This window comes from Caretta caretta, chromosome 3 (genome assembly GCF_965140235.1).
Source record: "Caretta caretta isolate rCarCar2 chromosome 3, rCarCar1.hap1, whole genome shotgun sequence".
Lineage (NCBI taxonomy): Eukaryota > Metazoa > Chordata > Testudines > Cheloniidae > Caretta > Caretta caretta.
The window spans coordinates 164,752,718-164,780,511 of record NC_134208.1 but is presented as its reverse complement, the minus strand read 5'-3'; the positions used below and the strand labels follow the sequence as shown (position 1 = coordinate 164,780,511).

General features: G+C 43.7%; 1 protein-coding gene and 1 long non-coding RNA gene across 12 annotated transcripts in view; one reads left to right on the top strand and one right to left on the bottom strand.

Annotated features, from left to right (window-relative positions):
* Window positions 1–27,794, bottom strand: part of ESRRG (estrogen related receptor gamma) — a 480,311-nt gene that overhangs the window by 448,942 nt on the left and 3,575 nt on the right. For 4 of the 10 annotated variants that reach the window (XM_048843176.2, XM_075127072.1, XM_048843185.2 and 1 more), the window contains exons 2-3: window positions 26,237–26,405; window positions 25,764–25,922 (exon numbers count right to left, since the gene is read on the bottom strand). Coding sequence is in view for 1 of the 10 variants with exons in the window: in XM_048843183.2 (XP_048699140.1) it covers window positions 25,764–25,765 (2 nt within the window). In the remaining 9 variants the exon portion in view is untranslated. Of the gene's footprint in view, window positions 1–2,696; window positions 2,851–25,204; window positions 25,374–25,763; window positions 25,923–26,236; window positions 26,406–27,794 lie in introns of those variants that run through there. The other 6 variants (XM_048843177.2, XM_075127073.1, XM_048843184.2 and 3 more) reach the window with 5 other exon arrangements.
* Window positions 2,902–27,794, top strand: part of LOC125633636 (uncharacterized) — a 45,121-nt gene continuing 20,228 nt past the window's right edge. The window contains exons 1-2 of one of the 2 annotated variants that reach the window (XR_012667758.1): window positions 2,902–3,162; window positions 15,198–15,366. This is a non-coding gene — a long non-coding RNA (uncharacterized LOC125633636). The remainder of the gene's footprint in view (window positions 3,163–15,197; window positions 15,367–27,794) is intronic. The other variant, XR_007355676.2, reaches the window with a different exon arrangement.

The window sequence follows — 27,794 nt, the reverse complement described above, 5'->3', positions numbered from 1 at the left end:
GTAAATCACAGCATAAATGCTGTATTTTCATATTTTACCTTAAACTTACTTGGTGGGCTGTAAAATACATTCAAAACCCAGGAGACTTTGTAATCTAATAAATCAAAGTGTGTGTGTGTGTGTGTGTGTCCCCTATATATAACATTTAAAAAGCCAGTATATCTACCTCCGGATGACACATCAGAAAACCAAAATCAGATCTTATAAATACTTTTTTTTCCCTATCCTATACAATTGCAAAGTTTTGCATGAGTATGCTGTTAAGGCATATATAATGTTTATAGTGAAAAAGACACTCACGATCAATTTCAAACACACAGACATTAGTCTAGGCAGCCTCTTGCTGAAATTCTAGTTGCAACTGAAATGTCCCTGTAAACAAGGTTACTGAGAACAGACCAAGATATCCTTCTCAGCAACACCTTCACCAGGAGCCCTTCAGCTGTCTGCTTAGTTTGTTATACCTTATCTTGCAGCACTGACATTCTAATGCTGATTCAAATTCAGGATTCAAAATGAAAGATGAACTATCTTTAAGATCACTTAATATTGAAATACTGTTGCAGTAATAAGTGGTGCTAGGTTTGAGATATGGCTATAGTACTCTAATAGTCACCTTTTAATTTCTGAAAAATAGTGCAGAATAAATGAGGTATTGCACACAGTTACTGTCATTGATTTAGTTGTATTTTGATACTGAACACATCAAATGCCATGTTTACCTCCTGCTGCATCTTGAACATTTTAAACTGTAAAGTCCCCCTAGGGGAGACCTGTCAGATTCCAGTTTATGCATTTAAAAATTCACTTGTTACACTGGTACTTTAAAATACAGGGAACAAGAATGTAACCATACAAATCATTTCTTGGTCCCAAGCCCTTGGATGTTTTCAGTGGAAGTGCAATAAGGGGTTGACTGTCCATGCATACAATTTAACTTGGGTTATCTTGCAAGTACTCACATTTTAGCTTGACATTTGAGATGCAGTGTATCAAAGCTTTACACTTCTTCACCTTTAAAATGGGATGGGGGTGGCAAGGAAAACAGAAGATTCCAAAATCTTGTTTTCCCCACTAACTGCCTTCTACAGCTCACGTACTTCCCTTATACAACCAAGGAGCTATGTTCATAGTTCTTCACTGTCTTTTATTTGAAGGGCATTCAAATTTCCCTCCCTCGTACAGACTGTGGTACTGTCTCAATTTGTATGTTTTGTTAAAGTCCTCTTAACTACATCAAAATGACACAGTTGAGGTTAAAAACAACAATAAAAGGGATTAAGGCCCCCGATTCCATCCTCTCTACCCCCACCCTCCACCTTTACTTTACTTTCTTTTTAAATTCTACTCATTTTTATTTGCCGCTTTCATTATTCTGCTCATTTCTGAAATGCATTTCTCTTATGTGATGTTTGGTACCCTGCAAAATCTTTTAACAACAGCACACCAAGCAGTCAGAGAACTGCCCCTGCAGCACTTCACAACATATCCTCAGACTACTTTATCTTTTATAGCATTACTGTTACATTAAAAAAAAAAAAAAACCCTGTCAGGCAGATCACATTTAGACAGCAACATGAGATCACTTCTCTAAAACCCCTCCAGACTGGAGCTGGGGTACCGCCAAGATGAAAACTACATCCTACGTTCCACACTTTCCTTTTGTCTGCCCAGATTCTGTTTGCAAATGACTTGCTTTCTTTGTGTGTATAGACGTGTCAGGTTGTATGTCCACTGATTCTGGTACATACTACAACACAAACAGAGCAAAGGTGCTTTCCTAGCCAAGCAGCCCCATGTGGCAAATTCACAACATCACTGAAGCAACCAGGCTACAGACAGAAATAAATGAATACATAATAAATAATAACAACAATAATCCCCTCCACCACAGTGACAAACAGAGTTTCCACCAGGCCTGTTTGGCTCTTGTGAATCACTCATGGAAATGTTTAAGGAAGAAGAAGGGGAGGGGGGAGGAAAGGGAAGCGTCTCTCCGTCTCTGGGTCCGTCGCTTTCTCCTTAGAGCCTAACGGAGCTTAATCTAGGGGGAACCACTGCATCGTGTTGGCCGATGGGGGCTGCTCTCGGCAACCCGGGGGCCGAGATAGCAAAGCAGTAGCAGCAGCGAGCTGGGGATCGCGGAACTTCTGAGCTCCCTGCGAGGGGAGCTAAGGGAGGCTGCGAGACACACTCGGAGCAGGAGCAGCAGCGGCCACCACACACAGTGACAACAGCTGTAAAGTCAAGTCCCCCTACCCCTTTTGCAAAAGCAAAAGCCACCCCAGGACCCTGTCCCCTAACTCCGGCTCGGTAAAACCTTGTCACTTTCACAGCACTCTTGATCCTTTGGAAAGAAGGGGGGAAAGGAGGTGGGGGGGGGGGGGGCCCGCAGGACAAACCCTGCTGCGTTTGGATCTGTCAGCAGAAAAAATGCCAATCTCTCTCTATAATATATTCTTTAAAAAACGCCAAAGAGCTGAAAATCGATCATCCCTGGAGCCTGGGTTTTGTTGTGTGGTTTTTATTTTATTTTTTAAGGGACTGACTCTAAGCAAGTGAAATTGACAAGGTCTGAAGGTGGGAGGGGGGAGTAATAGAGCTTCTATCAGCTGCTAGTCTCAAATCAAAAACATGCCCCAGATGCAGTGTCAGTCTGCAGACGTGCATGATGGTAAGGTTGGGACTCGGTTTACCTGGTCAGGTCAGAACCGCAGGCAGGTTAATCAGGTGAGTCGTCGGGAATTTTAAAGAAGCCGAAGCCGGTTTCTTTGCTAGGAAAGTCTACAACACCATGCAGGGACATTGCAAAATCTTTACACACGCCTCCTTTAACTGGGCTCCCGCGACCTCAGCCGGCGAAGGGGGGAGGCTTAGCCGAGGCAGGCCCAGGCCACCTCCCCATGCCCTGGCCAGGGGATCAGCGGGCTGCCCCGCGGCACCGGGGCCACCTAAGCGGCTGCTCTGCGCCGGGCGAGGCGGGTTCCAAGGGGATCAAGGGAGCGGCGGGTGCTCGGAGGATGCGGAGGCCTCCCTGTTTTCTTGGTAGAGTCGATCCGCACTCAGTCTGACCCAGGACGTCACTCTGCCTGTCTGTTTTCTCAATGATAACTTGGCAGGAGAAGGGGGAAGCTGCCAGGTTTTCCCTGGGCTCATAACCTGGTATGTGCACGTTTCTTTGCATGCATTTTTTTTGGGAGGGGGGGAATTGACACTTTCTAAATAAATACATAATCTGGTGGTGTCGTTAGCGGACGGCTCTGCTGTATTTGCATTGATGGAGTCGCTGTGTGTGTTTTTCGCTGCTGCTGAAGGAATCAAGCATGCGTTCGTCTTTTTGTCTTTCATTTTACCTTCAGGGTGACATTCAGTGCCAAGTGCTCTTTTCTGGTCATCGCCAAGTCCCACCTGGAAAAAAAAAGGGTGGTGGGGAAGGGGGTGCCAACCCTCAGGCAGCCCGGATGCTGGGTAGTAAATCCCTCCTGCAACAAACGGGACACTTCTCCCACTCACACATAGGAAAACAAGCCATTTTCTAAGCCATCGGGGGCCAAAGAGAAAGAGCAACAGAAAAGCTAGATGGATCTAGAGAGTCCAATAATGTTCTTGCTTTGCACTGGCAGAATTGCGTTTACCAGGCACACGTGTATAGGCCTTGCACAAGGGTTATTTCTGTATCTCAGAAATTTGCTTTAGAGCTCCTTGGGAGGAAGGGGAGGGAGAAGCCCCCAGCTGAGTGTATCCATATGGTACAGTATTAAATGTAGGGATTGCCTAGTGTTAGTGAACACAGCAGGGCAGACAGAAAGACATTTTAAAATTCACCAGCATAATGGTGTCTCTTTTTTTAAAAAAAAGCCTTGAACACCATTTTCCTCAAATATTATTATTTAAGATTATCTTTCACTACATCAGCTGCAAAGCTTCCAAAATATTTATTTCTGAAAATGTAATAAAATGTTTTATATAGAGAGAGAGGCTTAATCCTGCAACTACCATTAAAGTCAATTTGCTCGCACTGCACATATGTACTTTTTAAAAAAAATCTACTTAGTCAGTTTAGTGTTTGCCTTAATGCACATATGTGCAGTCTGACTGGATTAAAGTTGCAACAAGAAGCTTAGCTTTTCATTCTCTGACTTTTGTAAGTCTTAGGGCTTGTTTACATTACCCGCTGGATTGACAGGCAGCGAGCGATCCAACAGGGGTCGATTTATCGCGTCGGCCGCCGAGCACTCTCCTGTCGACTCCGGTACTTCACCAGGGTGAGAGGCACAGGCGGAGTCGATGGGAGAGTGTCAGCCATCGACTTACTGCAGTGGGGACACCACGGTAAGTAGATCTAAGTACGTTGACTTCAGCTACGTTATTAACATAGCTGAAGTTGCGTAACTTAGACTGATCCGCCCCAGTGTAGACCAGGCCTTAGGCCGCATCCGGCTGTGTCTACACTACAGTGATTATATCAGCATAGCTATGTCAGCGTAGCTATGCCGGCATGACCCTGTAATGTAGATGCAGCCGAAGGGGGTTTTCCATCGGTGTAGGAACACCACCCCTCAAATGAAGTTAGCTACATCAGCAGAAGCATTCTTCTGTTGAGATAACTGTGTCCACACTGGGGCTAGGTGGGCATAGTTATGTCAGGGTTTTTGACACCCTTGACCAATGAAGGCCAAAATTGTGTGAACCTAACTTATGTCAGCATCTAGCCACTGCAGTTATTAAATCAGTCATGTGTGTGCACACTTGGCTTCTTGTGTCAGCGCTGTGCATCCTCATCTGGAGTGCTTGCATCGATTGTATTGTTAGTGTTGGACATTGTGGGACGGCTTCTGGTGGCCAGTAACAGTTGACATAAGCAACGCAGTGTCTACATTGACACTGAGTCGACCTAATTACCTCGACCATGACTCTGCGCTGATCAGGGAGATTATATTACTAAATTGACGTAAAGAGGCACTTATGTCAGCTGGAGCCAAATTTTAGTGATGACACTTCTGCAGCTAGGTTGATGCAAGGCAGCTTTCATTGACCTAACTCTGTAGTGCAGACCAGGCCCTAGTTATGTCAACCTAACTTTTAAGGGTAGACCAACTTGACACATGAGTAGTTACACTAAACTCAAGCAACTTCTCACATCTGTGAAGTTACTCACATGCTTAAGTGTTTGCAGAAGTGGCACTAACTTTGCAACCTCAGCAGTAACTTAGGTTTTTGCACTATAGAACTAAAGACTAATTATTTTACACACACATACACCTTAAATACCCAAAACTGTGTTAATGCATATTAAATCTGCACACTTAAATCGCAGAATTCAGAGAATGCAAAAATTAAGGATCCTATGGCAGAGCTAATTCTGCTCATTTGCACCTTCTTGTGTGCTTTATTACCTATTTTTAATAGCAAATTATAATATGCTACGCTACACATTTAACCAGAAAAACAGGAATCGCAAATACTGCATGTGTGCAATGTGGATGATGTAAAGTTATTGCTGGAACTTTACATTTTGCATTCCTGTGATTTCAGTTATGCAACCTTAATATTAGATTAACGAACTTTTTTTTCCATTTAATTTCCCAGGTTTTTTACATGTAAAGAAAAAAGGAAAAATTGTCTGTGCTTAATGTTATTAGCACGTAAATGGTCCTAATTAGGTGTTGGCATTCACACTTTATTGAGAAGATGGGGTCAAACAGAGGTAAATTCCCACTTTTCCTGCTGCTGTTGTTTGACTGGACAATTTTCTGCAAGGCTGGGTTAATAGGGCAACACCACATTGATTTACATTGTGATGTCTGTATCTTTCAATTTGAAAGAAAGAGAGCTGTTTTTTTTAAATGAAAACCTAGAACTTTCAGAATATGGTAGGATACAGCCAGACTCTAAAATTGCAGGATCTGTTGTTGTTTTTTGTTTGGTGGTTTGTTATTTTTTAAAAAAGTTTTGTTGCTGTTTTGAAATAAGACTTCTACACTCTCCTGCATGTAATATTTCTTGGAGCAACAGAATGCATTGCTTAAAGGATTTGAATATATTGTTTTCTTGGCTATAGTGTGCCATCAGTTTTTAAGCAGGACTGCCTGTTGATTGCAGTGGAGAATTCTCCTTAACAATTAAGGGCATGATATGGCTGCCTGAGAGGTAAATTGCAGTTGCTCAACACTTCTCACTGTCTGGCCCTGTGAGATCAAAGGACCGATTGTGATTGTGGGAGTGATTATTTACAAACTAATTTTTAAAGTAAGTATCTTTAAAGAAGTCTATGTATTTAAAATATATTAAATTTCCAAAAAATAAATGAGTATCAGGCCTTTCCTAAACCAACAACAGAGAAATCAGTCTAACTCTGTAAGTAAGAACTTAGCTGTAGGCCCAAACTCAGCCTTGGTGAAATCAGCTGAGTTGTGCCCCTTTGCAGCATAGTTAACTTTAGCCTATCGAGTCATACAGCAGACAGTTTATTCAGTTGTCAAAGGAGCATAGCTTAAAAATGTATGCACAATGTAGGCCTACTACGTCTTCTCCAGTGTGATTAGAATATGAAGTTACAGTCAACCCTTTTCCACTTAGCCCAGTCTTGCAGACTGTTCACATGTAAAAATTAGTCTGCCTTCAGTGGCAGACAGTCCTGCACAGGGAAACAATTCAGGACTGGGTCTCAAGGGACGCCGGAGTCCTGAGCAGGGGCGTGGCCTCAACCGGAAGAGGCAGAGCCTTAAATCCGGAGACCCTTTAATCTTGATTTAAAGGGCCCAGGGCTCCAGCTGCAGTAGTGGCAGCTGGGAGCCCCGGGCCCTTTAAATCACCCCCGAGCTACCAGCTGCAGAGGCGGCTGGGAGCCCCGGGACTCGGGGGTGATTTAAAGGGCCCAGGGCTCCAGCTGCTGCTACCGCAGCCCGGGCCCTTTAAATCACTGAGGAGCCCTGGGGGCTCCCAGCTGCCACCGCTACCCCGGGGCTCTGGGCTCTGGGCTCTGGCAGAGCTTTAAAGGGCCTGGGGCTCCATTGTGGTAGTGCATTTAAAGGGCCCCGGGGCTCCAGCCGTTGCTACCACCCGGCCCTTTAAATTGCCGCCAGAGCCCCGCCCCTGCTACCCCAGGGTTCCGGCAGCAGGACTCTGGCGGGGATTTAAAGAGCTGGGGCTGTAGCAGCAGCTGGAGCTCCAGAGCCCCGCCGCCGCCACCCCAAGGCTTGGGCAGCAGGGCTCAGGTGGGGATTTAAAGGGCCGGGGCGGTAGCGGCGGCTGGAGCTCCGGGGCCCTCTAAATCCCCACTGGAGCCCCGCCGCTGCTACCCCAGGGCTTTAAATTGATGTCTGGGAAAGCCGGTCCCAGTACGGCACACCGGCTCTTGCCGGTACGCCATACTGGGGCGTACTGGCTTACTTTCACCTCTGGGTATACTCCACAAAGGGAAACAATTAGATTTTATAGAACCCACTCTTACTCCTGTTTGAATTCCAGTAGAAGTTTTGCCATTGGGTTTCATTGGAGGCAGTGTTAGGCCCTTAACTGCAAGAATGTCCAATGGGTTATGAGAAACAAAAGCAAAAAAACATTTTAAAACTATGAAAAATAGATTGGCCATATCCTTTTAAATACTCAGGGTCCATTTTTACTTTATACACTGCTCCATTTAAAGCAGTAGGTCTAACTGAAGCACCATTAAAAGTGAATCATTACCTTAAAGAGGAATTTCTAATAAACTTCCACAGAATGGGTTGCAGAATTAATATGGCATTTAGAAGACACTTTAAGAATAAGGTTCTGATTTGGAACTCATACAGTTTAAGTCAGGAGGAACTCCACTGAAGTCAGTACAGTAATGCCAGTATAAAATCAGCGGGAATGAGATCAGAATCAGGTACCTGTAGCATAACTGGTTTATAGGAACATTATGAAAATGAGAGTCTAACAAAAATATCCTATAGTTTAATGCTAAGCAGAAAACTGTTCAAAAGTCATTCTGACTAAAGCTGGTAGGGACTCTTTTTGACAAAACATTTTTTCACGCGGGAGAGGGGAGGAGAAAAACCCACCCCAGAACAGTCTCTAGCCCAGTGGTTAAGGCATTAATCTGGGAGATGCAGGTTCAAGTCCCAATTCCAAATCAGGCAGAGCAGGGACCTGAACTGGACTAATCATTCTGGGATGGTTAGCTAACTTGAGTTACAAAAGCATGTTTTTTCCTAATGAAGACACAGCCTGCATGGAGGAGCTGAGCCCCTACTGTATGCTGTGAAAAGGGTCTCTGCTCTGCTTTGATGCTACAGTGGGAGCAGACTGGAGCATGGGCAGAGATCCACATTTAAGCAGATTGAATGGCCCCATGTCCCATGCAAAAGGCAATGAGGGTCTTCAGATGGTACCCTAAACCATAAGCTTGACTGATGGTCATGGCAGGACTCTGCACTGCAGCCCTGGACCTAGACAGGGCGGGGAAGGGATTTTCACCTATCTATACGTCTCCCACATACAGCCTTACTTTCTGGAAGAAAATGAGCTTTCCTCCACACTGAGTAATGAAGGAGCGGTAAAACAGAGGGATCTGAAAAAGAATCAAAATATTGCTGTTGGGCAGCTTAGGTATCAGCTATGCTCTCTGGCCTGACTCAAGCAAGAGTAACATTGAAGACAATGGGAGTTTGGGGCCTATATGAGTGGGCCTGGTCTGAGACCACATGAGCTTTCCTGCAAACAACTGAATAGATCCTTGCATGTTTCATGAGGTCACAAAAACTAGATTTATGTTAAGCTGTGTTCCCAGTGAGGAACCCCCAAGAAGTGGAGCCACCTGCAGTTGCAGGGTGTCCATGTGTTTAGGGCCAGTCCTGTATGTGAGAGGGAAAGGATAGAAGAACAAATTGGGAAAACATGGCTGGAATGGACGTCAATAACACCAGAAGACCACTGAAGACAATGAAATGATGGCACAACATATACAAACAAACAAACGTAACCAACCACAGCACCCAGTCAATGCAATAAAGTGAGTGAAGGATTTTTTGGAGGAGTATGCTGGTAATGCCAATGCCTAACACTTGTCATAACAAACCACTGACTGCTTTTCTTTTGTACCGGTAGTGTGAATTACCCATTAAATGAGAACAATAGTATTAATATTAAAGAGTATAGTCTTATTTTACTCTTTGGCCATAACCATCTCTAACCGGAGTTTACACATGGGCATTGAAGAAATCCCTGAGTCATGCAAATTTACTTTGGTTTATAGCTGTAGGGGATGAGATGCATGTATTTTTAATGCATATGCAGAATAAGCATACCTGTAAATCAGAGACAGTGGGATCGCATTTGATCTTACCTACATAAGCATGTTTCTTAGCTATTCGACTTCTACACTTGCTGTAAGACTATGTGAAAAAATATGGTACAGATGCTGTAGCCACTATTTGTCATAGTACAGAATCAGAGTTGGGGCCCTCACCAAAATACTGGATCCAAGCCTCCTCAAACTGAAAAAGTTCCGAATCAGATCTAAACTTCACAGTTTGGGCCCATCTCTGATAAGAACAGAGTCTGTTGTTAGGAGAACTGGGTAGCTCAGTGAATTTTTAAGGAGATTAGAAGCTGCTCAGTTTGATAATGATGCAAGTTGCCAAGCTGCCATCAGGAAGTAGTAATACAACATAAAGGTAATGGTAGTGGCCTCATTCATAGTAGACAAAGTCTACTATCCCAGTTGGCACTAACTGGCACTCTTTCTGATATTCTTGGCAGGTAGGCTGAGGACCAAACTGGTACTGAGACTGATCCTTTCCACTTCTAGAGATGGTTCCTCTAATTCCAGTTTCTAGTAGTCAATCTGGCATCATTCCTGAACACTAAAATTCACTTAAATAGAAAAACAAGCTGTTAAGCTGGATGTTGGTTACAGAGGGCCAGATTGCGGCATCTAGCCATTGGCCCAAGAATGCAATGTTATGCCACCTCATTGGGAGCTCAGTGAGTGATTCCCTCCCTGAACTGCTTGGTGTGCAGCAGGACTGCTCAGGGTATACCCCCTAATATGGCCAGCTCATTCCACATGCAAGTGGAGTGACCATCTCCCCACCTCCTCTTGCTCTCTTTGGGACACACTGATGGAGTCGTCTTTGCACTTCCCTTGGAGCAGGAGGGATTGCAATTGTGACTGGGCCTTGTGGGGGTTACCAAGAGGGACTTTGCACATAGGGTCGGCGTAAGCATCTGTCACATAGGCTTGATAGCAGCCTATGGCTCTGTCACAATCTGGCCCCAGCTGTTCTGAATTATGAAACTACTAGCACATAGCCTCTAAAACACAAATACAGAATAGGACCTGATATCTATCATACTGTGAAGGATATATACATCAGACTAGACAATGATTTGTAGTTAGTGTTGTATGTGCAAAGGTATATTGTTCTTGCATGTACAGATATAGCACTCCATGAGCATGACACATTCCCAGTTTAAAGCACAGGCCCCTGCAAGCTTCCCAAAACTGCCACTCCACCAGGGAGTATCAGACCCAGCTGGTACAGCAAATGGGTATGACCACTTAGAGAGGTCGTGTGGCCAGGGCATCCACTAGACAGCTCCCAAGAATTTCCACTGGTGGGACTTCTGTGGATGCCCATGATGCAAAATAAGATGTCCTCCTATCCCACAAAAGGTTAATGTGCAGATAATAAAGAGATTCTGTGTCAAAGTCAGAAGTGGCAAGCTGACCTAACAAGTAGAACAAAAGGCATATCCTGCTCAGGCATGCTGTTCGCAAGGCAGTACAATATTTTCTATCTTCAGCAATTGTAAAATTCCATTGTAAAGAGATAATTTTCATCCAGTCTTCCTAATCCACAAAATTTGCAAGCTCGTCCACTGATATGCCCAAAAACTTGTGTTTTCGAGGATGAGCCTAGATATGGGTGGCAAATGCTGTATGTACATTACTGAAAATTTGACTCTATGTTTCAGGCTTCCTAACAATAGTGATTGTTACAAGAGATGTTTGACTGAGAATCCATAGCTGCATGACAAAATGGGTGAGGTAATATCTTTTACTGGACCAACTTCTGTTGGTGAAAGAGACAAGCTTTCCACAGAACTCTTCTTCAGGTCAGACCCATCTCTTTCACCAACAGTAGTTGGTCCAGTAAAAGATGTTATCTCACCCACCTTGTCTCTCATATTTGGGGACCAACATGGCTACAACAACACTGCCAACAAACCATAGCTGTATTCATCAGTTTGGAACGTTGGCAAGAAACTTCCCATTATAAATTTGCCGTTGGTGCCGATGTGAAATGGCCCATCTCAGGGTGTTAAAAAAATGGGCCAGATTTTTACATCACTAGGACTCTAAGGGAATTAATCCTAGTCGTTTAAAGAAAAAAGGAAAATAGCAAAATATTTTAATTAAGTTGTTTATCTTGGGAAATTGTGAGAAAAGTAAAAAATGCCTTATTATAAAATAGATGTTAAATATATTTAATTATATTTAACTAATTAAACCCATTCAAAATCCCATATTCTGTTATACTAGCCACAAACAGACAAAGTTGCAAGGCTGCATGCATTCATGGAGGAGGCTTGTTCAGTGGCTGGCTGGTCAGGGTGACAGCCTGGGAACCAGATCTGCAGCTGGTGAAAGTTGGCGTAGCTCTCGTGAAGTCATTGGAGCCGTGCCAATTTATATCAGCTGAGGATCTGGCCTTCTGACCGTTCGTGGGTTGAGAATTGAGAAGTTGCTGTTTCTGTCATGGAACCAGGGCAGTGACAATCATAGAGCACTACCAGTGCTATAAAACGATTGGTAATAAACACTTATGCAGCAGCGAAGGAAGAAGTGAGCACCAATGCAGAATCTTTGGCAGATTCTACAATCACATATTTCAGCACTGCACCCATGTGGAATACTGTTCAACTTGCAGAGAGAAAAGCGTGCTCATTTTAGCTGTCCCTACTGTTTCAGTGGTTGATACATCATCATTAGGGCTGCAGCTGTGTCATCCCCGTCATGAGTGATACGGATTCCTTGATTTTCAGGTTTTAAGAAACCAATAATCCTGATTTTTAACATTTTGAGGGGGTTTTGCAAGGGGTGGGAGGGTTCCATGTGAGTGTATGGATGTGAAAGTAAACAATGGGATTTTAATGAGAATTTTGAGAGCTTCCAAGGTAATTTCTGGGTGGCGCAAAAGACTTGCGGAGCTCAGTGCTCTGAGGTGCTGAGTGCCCTCAATTCCAACACTTACGTGGAAACAGATGGTGCTCAGTATCTCGCAGAAATGGGCAGGTAAAGACAGCAGGACCGGACAAGTGAACTTTCTAGGCCAGATTCTGATCTCAGGTGTACCAGTGTCAATCCAAAGCCACTCCACTGAAATGAGTGCAACTGCTTCAGATTTACAGCGACATAGCTGAGAACAGACTTTTGCCCTCTTTGCAAGATTATTATTGATTTGTATTAGGGTAGCACCTTGTGGCCTCATTCACGATCAGAGCCTCACAGAGGTCTCTGCACCAACCTACAAGCTAAAAAAAGATGCCACAACTGAGTGTAACAAACAATAGGAAGTAAGGGGGCGGGGGAAATAACTGCAATAGAAATGCTTGGTTACATAGGCTACCTGTGCATACTACTTGATGTTAATTCTTGGGGTGACAAATTGTTTATCCTGTCAAGCTGTATCCACTGCATCCATCATCATAGTATCCAAGGCCTTGTTTATATTAGAATTTTTGTGCTGGTTTAATTACATTGATTTAAAATTTATCTAGATTAGGGATTTGCACCCATTTCATTAGATTGATCAGGAATCGGTTTAACTAAACAGATGCAACTTCTCTAGTACAGGTCAGATCTGGGAGTTTCTCCTTCGTACAAGATTAGGAAAAAACCACCCCCAAAACCACACAAGTATAGTTCTGATTAATTTCACTAACACTGGAAAAATAAAGGTTGTTTGGTGTTCAACACAATGCCCATGACTTTTTACTCTTTTTGTAATTATATGGTAGAAACTCACTAATCCACTTTAATACCAGGGAGACCCATTATGAATTTGGGGCTAGATTGGCACAGCCCTTGTTGACCACAAAGGGGAATAGAGCCCCCCACTCCCTCTACCCCTCAGTTCAGCTCTCCTCACTCAACTCAGCTCAACTCCAGCCACAGGGGGCAAGGAGGAAGAATGGGGGCTAGTCACCCAGTATTCCCCTGCTGCAACCAAGTGGGCAGGAAGGGGTTGGGAAAGTATGGGAAGTAGAAGGAGCTCCAGAGTGGCTGGACACATCTAGAGGAGTAAGCTGTTCCAAGGAAAGGGATGAAGTAACTTACTTTGCCCGACCCTCCAGAGCAAAGCAGGAGTGGAATTGTAACACTGTTATTCCTTCTCTGGTCTGCCCTGGTGGCAAGTGCAGCTACTTGCTGCCTCTTACTCAGGGTGTAAAGTTACAATCTAGCCTTTAATGAATTAGTGGCTATGTTCACAAGCACAGTAAAAGGAATCAATGGATAATTCATCACAAAAGGGACCAGTCCTGCATTCCCTCACACACAAAACTCTTAGTCAATTACTGTTTGGGATGTGAGAGGAATGCAGAAGTGTGCTTAGTAAGCCTGATTCTGATCTCACCCCAATTTTCACACTTAGCTAATTCCACTGACTTCATTGGAGTTACACTTTTTATGAGCCAGTCAGATCACAATCATGCCCAATTTGCGATGTTCATTTATTTTGACATGTATAACTTTAATTACTTAAGGTAATACTCTGTAGCATCACTACTGTATATTGTCTAAAATCAAAGCAATCTACCTAGTAGGAGACTTCAATGGGCATTTTGCCGCTAAATCATTGCCAAGAAGTGGGATCACTGGGTTATTGGAGCCTGCTTCAAGCTCCCAGATGAAGTCAGTCAGAGCCTTTCTATTGGCTTCAGCAAGAGTCATACCAGGCATGTTGGGAAACATCAGGTTTGCACATCAGTTAAGTGAGATTTAGCTGGGTGCCTCTGTATTTCCATAACCTTTATCTTTTACACAACAAATATCCAATGATTTTTTTTCACAAAAATTGCCATTTTAAAACCACATCCCTAATCACCAACCATATGTACATAGGCCACCATTTTGACTGACGCTTTTGAGTTTTTACATCTTTCCTATATGAATCATACCGCATTTAAGAGTTTACTATTTTATGGAGCAGTAATATCTAGTTGCTAGAAAATTGTCCCCATATATTAATGCCTGTACTGGTGGGATATTATATCATTCTCTAATTGAGTGCACTATTGAAAGCTGAAATATTATAGGACAGATTCTGTCCTGTTCTCCAGCCCTATACATTGCTTCCATGGAGAATTCTCCTAGTGCTGGCACAGCATACGTGTCTGTTTGCTATTTCCCCAGAGCCATACCTTTGCCCCTTCCCCCTGGGCTGCCCTGGAGGTGCAACATATAATCAGATGCTAGGTATCCTCTCTACACCTCAGTCCAACAAGCCATCCATGTGAGCAACTCCCATTGACTTCAAAAGGTACTTCCACCCATGAAGGGCTTGCAGAATCAAAAACATGGAAATATAGAGTTTAACATTAGAGATGGTTGAAATTTTCTAAATTTTAATTTCAGTCAAAAATATTTGGTGGAGTTTATCAACCATCTCTAGTTAACACGCAGGTGACTGTGAGCTATAAGCTGTACAGGCACATACCTATACTGTACAGATATATACTTCAAATATGTTAAGGGCTGTTATAAAGAGGATGGTGATCAATTGTTCTCCAGGGCCACTGAATGTCGGACAAGAAGTAATGGGTTTGATCTGCAGGAAGGGAGATTTAGGTTAAATATTAGGAAAAGCTTTCTACCTGTAAGGGTAGTTAAGTTCTGGAATATGCTTCCAAGGGAGATTGTAGAGTCTCCATCATTGGAGGATCTTTAAGCACAGGTTGGACAAACAACTGTCAGGGATGGTCTAGGTTTATTTGTTCCTGCCACAGCATTGGGGGCTGGACTTGATGACCTCATTTCTATGATTCTATGATACTGAATGAAATGCTGTCATTGGATGTAAGTGCAAAGCTCCCATTGAAGAAAACTGGAGCAATGTGAGTGAGTAGTTTATGTAGTTTATGATGTCACCAGAAAATTCTTGTGCTTTGTGATGCAATCAGAATCCTAACAAATAATGTGTTTGTAGGGGAGCCAAGCGACCTGGGGTTCTGCTGCCAGCTCTGTCACTGACTTACCATATGACCCTGGACAAATCACTTCACCACTCTGTGACTCAGCATCTTTGTATGGACAGGGTGATAGTGATACTTACCGTCCTGTCAAGCCCTTTGAGATCAACAAATGAAGTCCCCTATGTAAGTGTTTTAGTATTTTACCAGTCTCAAGTTTGCTGTGTCTGTTTTCTATAAAGCATCTGAGGCTAGCTTAATAGATACTGTAATAAAAAAACAAGTTTGACTTAAAGTTGTACACTCTAGAGGATGTTCCTGTTTGAAGAACATGTATGTTAAAAATCCACATTATCATGACATCAGGGTTATAGGTCAAATGACATCTCACGGCAAAGCTAAGGACTTTCCTTCACCTTTCTAATGGCAATTGGTGTGTCTTTCTGCAGTTAATTAGGAAAGATCTGTGTTGGTCCAATCATAATCCCCAACGTATATAAATGAGTCCCCTCTTCCATCCGGCATATTTATGTGTTTTGTTTGTTAGAGAAAACAGAAGATTTCATTTAAGTATTTAAAAAACTAGAGTTTGATTTCAACACTTATGAAGATCTCTTTGCTGGATAATAGGGGTGTGACCTCAGTGATCAGCTGCATACTACAATCTCTTTCATCTACATAGGCATACTGCCTGTCATCCTCATTGACATCAGTGTTAGTTATGAACACACGAGGGGGGAAGGATCCTGCAGGTTTACACATTTCTTCATTCTACCAACATAGACAAATTGAGGTCCATGCAGTTTACTATGCATGAGTCTTTTTCCATGACACTTCCCTTAAAAAGAGTTTTTCCTGCTATCCTTGGCTAAAATTTTCCCTCTCTACACTACTGTATGCCAGTTGGTTGTCATCCACCCCAGAGGTGGCTGCATTTCAACAGTACTGTATGTATAGAGCTGTAAATTGCTTTGGCTCCTTTATATCAATGTAAGCTATTATGGGGTTACACTGCAGTACATTCCCATGGAGTCTGTACTAGAGTGGCTAACCTGAGCTGCCCTGCATGTTGCTGTGGCCACATGTCTATTTTTAGCATGCTAGCTCAAGCAGAGCTAGCACATGTCTGTGTACCCACACTGCAAGCACTTTCCCAGCTGCTGAATAGACATAACCTAAGGAAAGAAACTATTATTTTACCCATTTTACAGATGGAGAAAATGAGGCATAGAGAGAGATAAGGGAAAGTACACATGGTGACTTAGGAACTCACTGATCCTGGTAAAAATAGAAATCCCAGCCTGTGCTTTCAGAATACTACTATCCCAGCCTGTGCTTTCAGAATACTACTTTCTGTGCTTTCAGAATACTACTATCATTCCCCATCTAAATTTTAGAATGTACATTTTTTCTTTTATATTGTAACCACTTTTTAAAAGTCTTGTTCTTTTCTCATGAATATTAAAATATTTATAATGAGGGGATATAAAATAAAAAGGAGTATGATTGAATCGACTGAAAATGTTTTGACTCATAGGTATATACACGTACACAGACTGACTTCATTTAGGCATCAGTTTCCATGTTAGTGAGAGTTTTTCTTGTTTATGGGCTTGGGTTTTTCATAGGTTTAACAATATACATAACTTTTACTTACACTGAGAACAATATATAAAGACACCATGCTATGTAAAAGTCGTTGCTGACAGATGTTAAGCTTAGTGACGTGTCATTGGCAGCTTCTCAGATATGGTACCAATCTAACAATTTGTATTCAATGGAAGAAATATCATCATTATCCAGCATGTGTGTGAAGTCATGACATATCCAAACACTAATGCCAGCTATACTACTCCAGCTCTTGGGCATGTTAACAATTTCCTGGCAAGAAAATTAAGATATTTAAAAACGAGCGTTAGATAACCTGACGAGAGCACCACAATACTAAATACAAGTGTATGAGAAATCGAGACCTGACTCCATAAGCTCTTCCAGGCAAAGAAAGTCTTATTTATGTGTTTGTATGAATTTTCACACAATGGAGCCACAATGCTCTGATACCACAATACAACCAACAACGAGAGCAGGCTCTTTTAAAGTCCATGGGAGTTCTGGCATTGGAAGCAGGACTGAGCCCTTAGCTCAATTAGTGAAGTTATTTAGGGTGCTTATACTAATTTGTCATCTTGTGTTACTCAGCTTTCATTAACTGCATGACTGTAGCAGCCACTTTTACATTACTGGTTTAAATATGCAAAAGGTCACCTAGACTACAGTTTACTGCTATTGCAAGCTCTTTAGGGGAGGAACTATCCTTTTCTTTTGCGTGTGAATTAGGGCCTCGAGGCACAAACAAAATAGAAATAAATTATAATAATAATGTGGCCCAAAATATATTTTATTTCAAAATGTAACATTTAGGAAGTCATCAATTCTTAGTCTGATTTCACTGCTCTGTCCATTTTGAACAAAAGAGGACAACAAATTTCAAAACAGATTAGATATTTGCCATTATTGAAAATCATTTTTCTGAATGTGGTTACTATGCACAAGCTACATCCGAAGTACATTTTAAAACAGTACACCGTGAAACCTGTCCCAGACCACCTGGTACATGACATATCATTTTTTAAAAATTATCTAGCTCTGTATTTATTCAGGAGATCAGTTTAGCTGTTGCTGTCTATTGAATGTAGCATCATTTTTTAAAAAATTGCCTAAATAAGTAGACACAGAACAGTTTTGAAGAAAAGTGTGTATAATCCCTCAGGTAAAAGTGCACATAGGAGAGCCAATAAATTATATAACAGACTGTATGTATTTGCAGAAATAATCTAGGGACTATCATACTCTTGAGTCATGGCCAACATACACCACTAGCTATTGACATTAGTGGAAAATCTACACATGTGGTGATGACATGATATGGCCCTTGTAATGCTTGTATGTCTGAGAGAGATTTATATTATTTTGAAGAAGCCCTCTTTGTTTTTTGAGTAAATTCCAATACAATAAAACAAGGAAATTCAATAGAAAAAATGTTTTAATAATGTTAAGAATCCAAAATAAAGTGATGAAAGAAAAGAAATACCATATGAAAGCTGTTAACCCTACATCCTCAAAATAGCTCACATTGTTATATGTTCTCTTTTCCTTCTGTGGCTAAGGTCTGATTTCTCTATAGGGAAGGTGGGGAAAGGCCCTTTACCTTCCCCTAAACACTTTTCTGAAGTTAGCACATTTGCTAATTATATTATGACTCACAGTTTACCTTTATCATTAACTTTGTGTTCCCCCAATTAGGAATTGTATAAATGTTTGGATCAGCGTGCTTATTTGTGTCTGTGTTTCTGTTGGCACATTACAAAAGAAAGTTACAGTGTCAGCCTCAATTTTTAAATTTCCTCATTGTTACTGGTTTATGTGGTCTTCTTATGGCCTAATATTACTTTCAGTTGCACGTATGTAAATCAGGAGTAAATCAGTTGAACTCAGTGGTGTTACACAGATAAGAAACCACTGCAAATGAAATCAGACTTAATCCCAGGTGTGGGGAGGTTCTTGGTTTTGTTTTGAGTATCTATTGGTAGATGAAAGTAATAACTGTGGAGATAAAAGGTTTCACTCAAGGGATCAATTGGCCATGAACATCTGACTTTCTTTAAAAAAAAAAAAAAGAGAAAAATCAATGGTAGATTTAGGCATTGCCTGATGCAATCCATTGTTATGTCTGTATTTGAGAATGTCAAAGGTTCCAAGAGGCAGAGCAGAGTTTTTATGACTTTCTCAGCCATCGGGAAGTAATATGTATGATTCATGAAAAGGTATTAGACAAAAAGAGCCAAATTAACCAACGTGTAAATAGGTGCAACTCCATTGTCTTCAGTGGAGTTGAATCTATTTGCATCAGAAATTTGTCCCAAGCTGTGGAAACACTCTGTTGGGCCAACATCACAATAGTACTGGTCTCCCAACCATCTTCACTTCTGAAACACAGAAGCAGCTTTCATTAATTAAATACAGCATCTTGTGAGATCAGCAAGGTACTGGTTTGTTTTGATTAATCCCTTTGTTTCAACTAGCTGTATACTGTTTTCCTTGGAAGTCTGGTTCTATTTCAGACAGTTTTCAGCAGAATGAGAGAGGTACCTTCAGTAACTTCTGTGATGATATTTCATCTTTCAAAACTTATATTTTCAGCTTGTGTTAGCCATTATTGATTACTGTATTTGTATAACGGAGACTTCCCATTATAAATTGTATTGAATGTATTTTACCCAGATATCATGGCACATTAATATCTTTGAAATACTAATACTAATATCATACTGATTATTTGATCCTTGGTTGGATTTAAACAAGAAGCTAATAAAAATGACAAATGCAGAGAGATACGGAGCTAGAAGCAGTGAAGCATAATCAAGTTACCTAATCGGATACCTGCATCTTTTTCTGCACCTCTTCTAGGACCTGATCTTGTAACTTCAGAGTAAATTCAGAGTCAAGGCTCCTAAATAACACAGGCCAACATTTTCAAGTACAATCTCAGATTTTGAGTTTCCAGTCTGAGACATTTTGAGGCTGATTTTCAGAGGTGCTGAGCATTACTGCTTCCATTGACTACATTTGGAGTTGAGTGCTCAACACTGAAAAAAAAGCCCAAGGGATTTTAAATTGGGCACCCATAACTAAAGGCCACTGTGAAAATGTTGGCCACAAAGTTTATCATATGCAGTAGACATTAGTGTAACTTGTATTAACACATGTATATAAAAAAAGGAGAGCCTACTGTAAAACAGGTGAATGTCACATACTGTGTATTTCAATCTTTCCTCATCTTGGGAAGATTAGTGCAATTAAATTCCATGCAGGCTTTATGGAATTTGGCTCACTGTGATAAAGTTACTTTTGCATTATTTGTATAATATGTCAATACTGTGAAAATACTATATTGCAATATTTATGTGTTTGTGCATGTCTTAGAGATACACACACAAAATAAGTAACTGTAATACATTTATATAAATCCATTTAGGGGTTCTGGTAATATAAAAAATGAGAATTAAACTAGTGTTTCAACAGAATCTCAAAATACAATGTCCTTGTCTTTTATTATTGGTTACAAGGAAGGAAGGATAATATATTAGAGCACCGAACTGGGGTTCAGAACTCAGAAGTTTTGTGCTCACATCTGCCAATGACTCATTGTGCCCTGCCCAATGTCCCACATAATCATTCTGTGCCTCAGTTTTCACAATACTCAAATAAATGTAATAGTACTTACCTATTTCACATAGGTATTGTGATGGCTGATTAATTAATGCTTGCAAAGTGCTTTGAGAGCCATGGATACAGTTGCAAAGTATCGTTACAATGAGTTAGGATTTTTTAAGATAAAGTATGGCTATAGTATTGCTGTTTGAAAAGGTTTCCATATGCCAAAGAAGTCACATTAATATTGTCAGTGTTATTTAGGACTACATCATCCCTCATTAACAATGCCATGGCTTCGTTTGTAGCTGCTCTGTTTCTCAAGGAGAATTTTCAGTATCTCCTAAAAGTGTTTAAACTACAGGGCCATTTAATATAGGGCTGGTTTCAGAGTAGCAGCCCTGTTAGTCTGTATTTGCAAAAAGAAAAGGAGTACTTGTGGCACCTTAGAGACTAACCAATTTATTTGAGCATAAGCTTTCATGAGCTACAGCTCACTTCATCGGATGCATAATATAGGGCTGTGCGTCACAACCAAGAGGACGCCCAGAAGAAAGGGATTAGGCCAAACAGATTCTGACTCTGAGCAGCTCAAACAGCCGAAGTCTGAAAACGCAAATGCTGTTCAAAAAGTTCTGCAACTGTGTAACTTGCCTTCCCTGCTCATTATTGAAAAACACACTCTGTCTGTTGCAGATAGTATTGTGGGTTGCGCGCTCTCTCTCTCTCTGTAGCAGCAATAATAACTGATTTCAAGGAGAGAGAAAAATGCATAAAATATATCATGGGGGCTCCTGGGGCCAAGAGGATCTCTAAGGTCTCTCTCAAACTGAACCTCAGTTTCCCTTTCTGGATTAGTATTCACCGCAGTTGTAGGCCAGTTCCCAGTGCGGCGCACCGGTTCCTTGGCGAGAGTGACACAGCTTTTAATAGCCGGGACAGACTTTTGGAAGAAGTTTCAGCGAGTCAGGCAAGGGGACTCTGCTCGCTTAGCTCCATTCCCCAGCGCCCCCCAAAAGTGTGTGAACCCGTAAACCCAGCCCGGGGTGGCGAGGGAGGACCTGTGGGAACATCGCTGGCCCTTTCCTAGCAGCCAGAGCTCACAAGCTTTACTCCGGCAAACCTCCCCTTGACTTCAGCGAGGGTTTTGCCTGGGTAAGGACTGGAGACGCAGGTGCAGTGACCCAACACTCCCCCTGGGTAGTTATGTCCCGGCGCGGCTGTGCTTGGACTTGGTAGCAAGGAGCTGTCCCTACAGCGGGCGGCTCTCGGGAAGTTCTCGCGGCTGAGCCAGGAGCGTGGCCGATCTTCCTCACCTCTGCACGCCCCGCACCCGAAGCCGGGGCGTCTGTTTTCACGGTGATGGAGACCCGCTACTTTTGTCAGGGGCACTGGGCGCCCGCCCCACCCCTATCTGTTCCCAGCGTTTAAGTAACCAGCTACCGACACCCGCTCCCGCTGAAGTGCCCCTTTGCCGTGTGACTGCCCCGTGGAAAGCACGGCCGAGCCAGGCTCTGGAGCTGGGATTGTACCGGACACGCCAGGGGTTCGCTCCAGACGCTTTAATAAGATACCAGATGCGGGCAGGATGAACACAGCGGGGCTCAGTCCTGACGGGTCCTTAGCCTGGTGGGGAATCAGGAAGGCGGTGTTGTTTGACTGCTCGCTATCAACACGTGTCTGGGCTTAAAATCTACCCCTCTTCTTTCTGCCGACTGACAAGCTAGCGGTGCGGTGTGAGTTGCAAACAAGACTGTGTAGCTATTCGCCGATCTTTTTGGTTTCCTGGCAGATTTCCTATTCATCTCACTGGTAGCTTAACCCTGCTTGAATTTCGCTGGGCATTAGCTATATTTTTCTGTTGCTATCCGATGGTGGAACGTGCGCTTGTTGTTTGTTTTAAACATACCAGCGGTTTTTAGCCAGCTAAAGACCTGTATTTAGCCCTTTAATTCTGCAGGTTTGTTACCTGTTGCTATGCAGAAGATGTTGGGGTTTTCCTGCCTGTTTGTTATGCATTTGTTGTGGAGGGTGGGTTTTATTTGCTTGCTACACATTTGTGCCAGCAAAGGTTAGACTGTAAATTATGCTCAGATGATTCGGATCATGTTAGGACAGAACAGTAATTGCGATCACACGCTAATTCTAAAGCTACATTCTAAACTATTTTCGCAGTAATTTCACAACTTCAAACACGTTTTAATTTATTTAAAGAAAAGGTAGGGGAAAGAGTAAACCGTTTTGAACAGACTGAATGTGGGCGATAATAGTTCAGCTAAATTACTGATGAACTGTATAAAATAAATGCCTCCCTGTAATTATCTTTGGAAGAAGGAAAGGGAATTATAATTCTTTGCGGACAGGCGTTTTCATATGAAAGGGTTAATTTAGACTCATCTGCACACAGATAATAATTAAAGGGGGATCCAGGTTTTAAAAAAATGCTTTTAGCGCTCTAAGAAGGACACCTTTCCTTGAAGGCGAATATAATCTAATACTTATTTAGCATAGGAAATAAATAGTGATCTTGGTATAGAAAATGTAAACTGCATGTTAGCCTGTAATGGGCCAGCCGTGGTTCTAAGCTTAACACGTTCAAGGTGTTTCATTATCAAAAGGAATTTCAGTTTTTCTCTGAAGCCATTTATAACATTGAAGCAAAAAGAATTGTTTCGCCAGACACTTTCATCAGCAGAAATGTGATCAGCCTTCGCCATCATCAGAAACATCTGAGCGGGGGGGGGGGGGGAAGGAGAGAGAAACTAAGCTGCGCGAACTAGGAGAAGTGTATGAGGTTCCGTTGTAAACCCGCTTTGGGAGTGTACTGCTCCTTTGGAAAGCAAGGGCTAAAACTTCATTTCAGTCATGGCCCTTAGTTAACTAGTGCCGACTCCACAGCTCAGCACAGCTCCAGGTGTTAGTTCTGTGTAGGCACATAAACAGAAGCAGACGGTATGATCTAATCAAATAAATTAAAGTAGACGTGGGGAGGGGCACACCTACGTTTGGATTTCTTAAAAAAAATTAAATGAGTTCTAAGGGATACTCCCAACCTCAGCCTCTCTCATGTGTGTGCAACAAGCCCCGGCTTTTTGAATCCAGCCTCCTCATTGTTGCTTGGGGGTTGTTTTAAATAGAGTAACCTTTCCCTAAATACCCTGCAATTTGTGCGGGTGAGAAAGGGGCACAATAGGACGTGGGGCGGGGAAAAGTTTTGCAGGAGGGCTGCGTTTCAAACAGTTTGCTTAACAGGCACTAATTCTGCTTGTAGCAGCGATGTAGGTGGATACTGAAAACATCTTCCACCGGGGTGTCCTACTTTAGCAATTCTAATTAAAAGGGAGTTTAAAAGACGCAAAGAAAGAGCAGGCTGTGCGTTATTTCCAGTGGGCGTGGGAGACAGTACCAGACACAAAACGCTTCGAGCTTGTTCTAATGTGCACCTTTGTTTAAAAAAAAAAAAATCACGCTCGCCCTTTGATATGAACTAATGTATTTTTAGCTGAATTTCTTTCTTCTGCTGTGTGTGATCTGATACCTACCGTGTGGCCCTGGCCCACTTTCAGCCCTGCAGGTGCCCTGTATTGTGTGTATTCCTGAAAGGCAAGGGAAAAGCCTTGCATCTAGCACTCTTGTGCCCTATGCCTGTGATTGTCAATTCAACGTGTCCGAACGAGGGGTCAGTAAACCACGATCCCCTCCCGCTGTTGACACCTGCCCCAGCCAAGAAGAGCTGTGGCTTTGTAGGTGCAGTGTGGGGAGTGGGGATCTGACGGTCCACCACCTTGAAGCAATAAGGCAGCCGGCTTGCCGATGCCGCTTCTCCACGGCGGCGTATGGAAAAGGAGACTTCACGGCCACCTATAAATGGCATTGGATCCAAGTCACTTTTTCCACATGATGCAGCAAAGTTATAGCCAAGGCACTGCACGTTCTCCCTGCTATTGTGCGCGCGCTGGAGTCTGAAGCAGCTGCGTTTAAAGGCCAGGCATGACCACTAGTGCGCTGGAACCCGCAAGTGATCGGGGGATTCCGAAGGGCGCCAACACAAACACACGCTGGTTTTCACTGAACTTGGATCATGGGGCCGGGGTGAGGCGGGGGAACAAATACAGACACTCACCGTGCTCTTTTGGCTTTCCAGGGTAACTCCTTCTCGCTCTCTTCTTTGTGGCTAAACGAAGAGAGAGGTTCCAGCCCGGGCACACAGTCTAACGCCCTGGATCACCCTGACTGTTAATTTAATGCTGCACTAAGCCGGGAGTGTATGATTGGAGCTCAAGCATTGGTTTAGAAAAGCTGGAAGCGAATTCACTCTCCCACGCTCCGCATTCCCCAGCTGAGGGTCTCCCAGCCTTAGGGTCTCCCAGTGTTGCATAAAGCAACATACCAACCTTTCCAAGAGTCACATTCCTATTACAGGTTGCATTTTGCTCCAAAGAGTCATCCGTGCGCTATCTGAAACGCACGTGGCGTGCCCTGCATGCGGTGTGTGGCTTGATTTCACTTGACTTATTGTGTCACCCTGAGCTTTGTGACTGCCTGAAAGCTTTGTGACTCACCTATCGGAAGAGGGGAGGCAAGACACCGGATAGATCGGGGAACAAACTCTAAACCACCGTATGGCCACCCCACTAAAATCCCGTTTCCCTCCACGTGAAATTTGATTTCTAAGGCGGGCACCTACTGCGGAAGAATAATGGAGACCAGGATAGCAGAGCACACTGTGTGATCTGTGTCCGCCCTCTCCCCTTCAAACTGTATTCACAGCCAGCCAGAGAGAGCATTGACTGCTGTTTGCAGCATTTCCTACCTGTCTGGGCATCACGTTTGGAGCTGGCCGCTAGTCGCTTCTATATGCGGAATCGCCAAGCCCCCTTCTCTGTCTTCTTTATATTCCTTCCACCCACCGATCCCTGGGTTTGGATGAATACAGATGGATACCCCGTATCGCTACCCGGGTGATTGTCTCGGGGTCTAAACTAGACAGGAAAAGAAAGCGGGGGGCGCGGGGGGGGGGGGGCCCGATAACCCATGTTATTTTTCTGTTACTAATTCCCAGTCGGATCGGACTCAAGGGACAAGGCGATCGCTTAATAAACCCTCCTTCTCTCTCCACCACTGCTTCCTTCCTTCCTTTTCTCCAGCACATTTCGCCCCCCACCTCCCACGTTTACTTCTTCCTCTTCGTGAGGCATAAACCAGGCAAACTAAAACTTTATCAAAAATAGGGAGAAAGGGAAAGGACAGGCGAAAATAATAATAATAAATAATAATAATAAAATATAGAAAGGGAGGGGAGGAGGGGAAGACAGTGCCTGCGTCTGATCACTGACCATCTGTGCAAAAGGTGATCATTGTTAGGTACTCACATGGCTGGATGGCAGAGCTGCTCTTAGCAATTAATAAATCTCTCAGCTTGAGATCTTCTTCCCCGGTTTTGCTTGTAGCTCTCTGTGTGTGTGTGTCTCTCTCTCGCTCTCGCGCTCTCTTCCACACACAGAACCGGTCAGATGCTTCAGGACCGGTCACTTTGCAAGGGGAACAACACGGGAGGGTTTGTATTACTCCAGGTTCGTGTGTGTAGCCTATAAATACCGAACTTTTTGATGGAATCAGCTAACAAATGAGAGGAGAAGGCGTAATTTTGCGCATGGAGCCCCCCTTTCTCTTTGTGAGATTAAAAACCCCCCAGGCAGCAGCCAGGGCTAAAGTTGTGGGTGTGTGGGAAGGAATTTGACTTTATTGGGATTGTGTGTGAGGGATTTGTTTGTTTGTTTGCTTTTATTTTTTTCCCTAGGACATTTATATTAGCCCCCCCTCCCAACCAAGGGGAGAAACTGACCTGGATTAGCACGGACTTTCACTCCCAGTGGGTTCTGTGGTGCGTTTGATGGGTGTTTAGGAGGGAGGGGTCACGAAAGCACACACCTGTCCGTGTGGAAGTGAAGGAGATGGTGATGGATCAGGCTGCCGGGGAGGGGGGGAGGATTAGTGAGTTTACCCTCACTTACCTGAAAAATAAAAAGGGGAACACTGGAGAATTCAGCCTGAAATTATTAGTGGGGGGATTTTATTTGGGAGAGAATGGACGGAAGGGAGGGGGGTGTTTGGCTGGGGCTTTTAACCAGCCACCCATACATATATCCCCCCACAAAACAAAACACTGAGAAACACCTCGCTTTGGAGCTTTAATGCGCCCAGGAATCCTAGAATGCGGGAGCCTATTAAATTATTGGCACCAGCTTTGAGCCCGACGGGCAGGGGGCTGGGACACCCCCCCCCCCCCCCGCAAAGAGGGCATCTTGGAGGGTTGTTCTGAAAATTGCTGCTTACTTGGTTTGCCTGCATCATTCCAGAGCCACTCTGTATTTCTCCCCCCCAGCTGGGATCAATTCCTCAGTTTGACTCCTCCTGCCTGAGCTAGGGGGGTGATGTGAGGTCCAGGGACGGGTTTCCTTGCAAAGACAACCTCCTTGTTGTTTAAGCTTTGTGGCTGCACAGGGGTATGCGGCTCATTGGCGTTGCTTGTCTCTTCCGCTTTGGTGCCAAGATTTTTGCTTTTTTGGTGGGGGGGGGGGGGAGGGGGATCCCTACCACCCTGAAAGCGCTAGAGGATACTACAATCAACCAAAGCCCAACACATACTGGTCAAGCCCTCTGCAAAATTCTCAGGTTGCAAACCTGAGAGGGGACAGTGCCCCTCAATCCAATGCCCTTTTCCCCAGACCCGGGGAAACAGTTTGTGGTGTAGCTAGTACAAATTTTTCCCTTAAATGCGCCCCATTCCCACACACCGCCAGTGTGTAACTGGGGCTGGAACCCAGAGGGGATTATGCCCAGGACACACGCGCAGCCCTTGCTCTCTTTCCCGGGAGAGGATCTGGCCTTAGGGGGGGTTGTTCCCCTTTCTTTGGGGATCAGACAGGTATTAATTTAGGCAAACTTTCCCCACCACCTTTCTCTGAGCTTGGGCTCTGTCTACAGGACCGTGGACTGAGCCTGGGCTGTGTCAGGCGATCGCCATCTCTCCTGCGGCCGGCCAGCTGGGTACTCCACTGGCCGGGCACTGTCCGAGGGACGTTCGCAGCCCCCGGCGGGAGTGAGCGGGGATTACTACTCTTCACCCAGCCGTGAGCTCTGCGATATATTTAGTCTTTTAAAAAATCTCCTGCATAAACCCAAACCCCTAATTTAAAAAGACTCAAGAAGAAACAAACTCGGGAGCAGAGGGGTCAGGTCACCCAGCAAACAGCAGCAACGTTAGGGGCCCATTCTACCCCCCGCTGCCCAGTCCGGCGGGGCGGAGGGCGGGGGTGTCTCTGCCTCGTCCGGTCTCCTTTCATCCCTCTGCCCAGCTTTGTGAAGGTCCGGGGTGGGGAAGGGGGGAGCGATTATGGGGC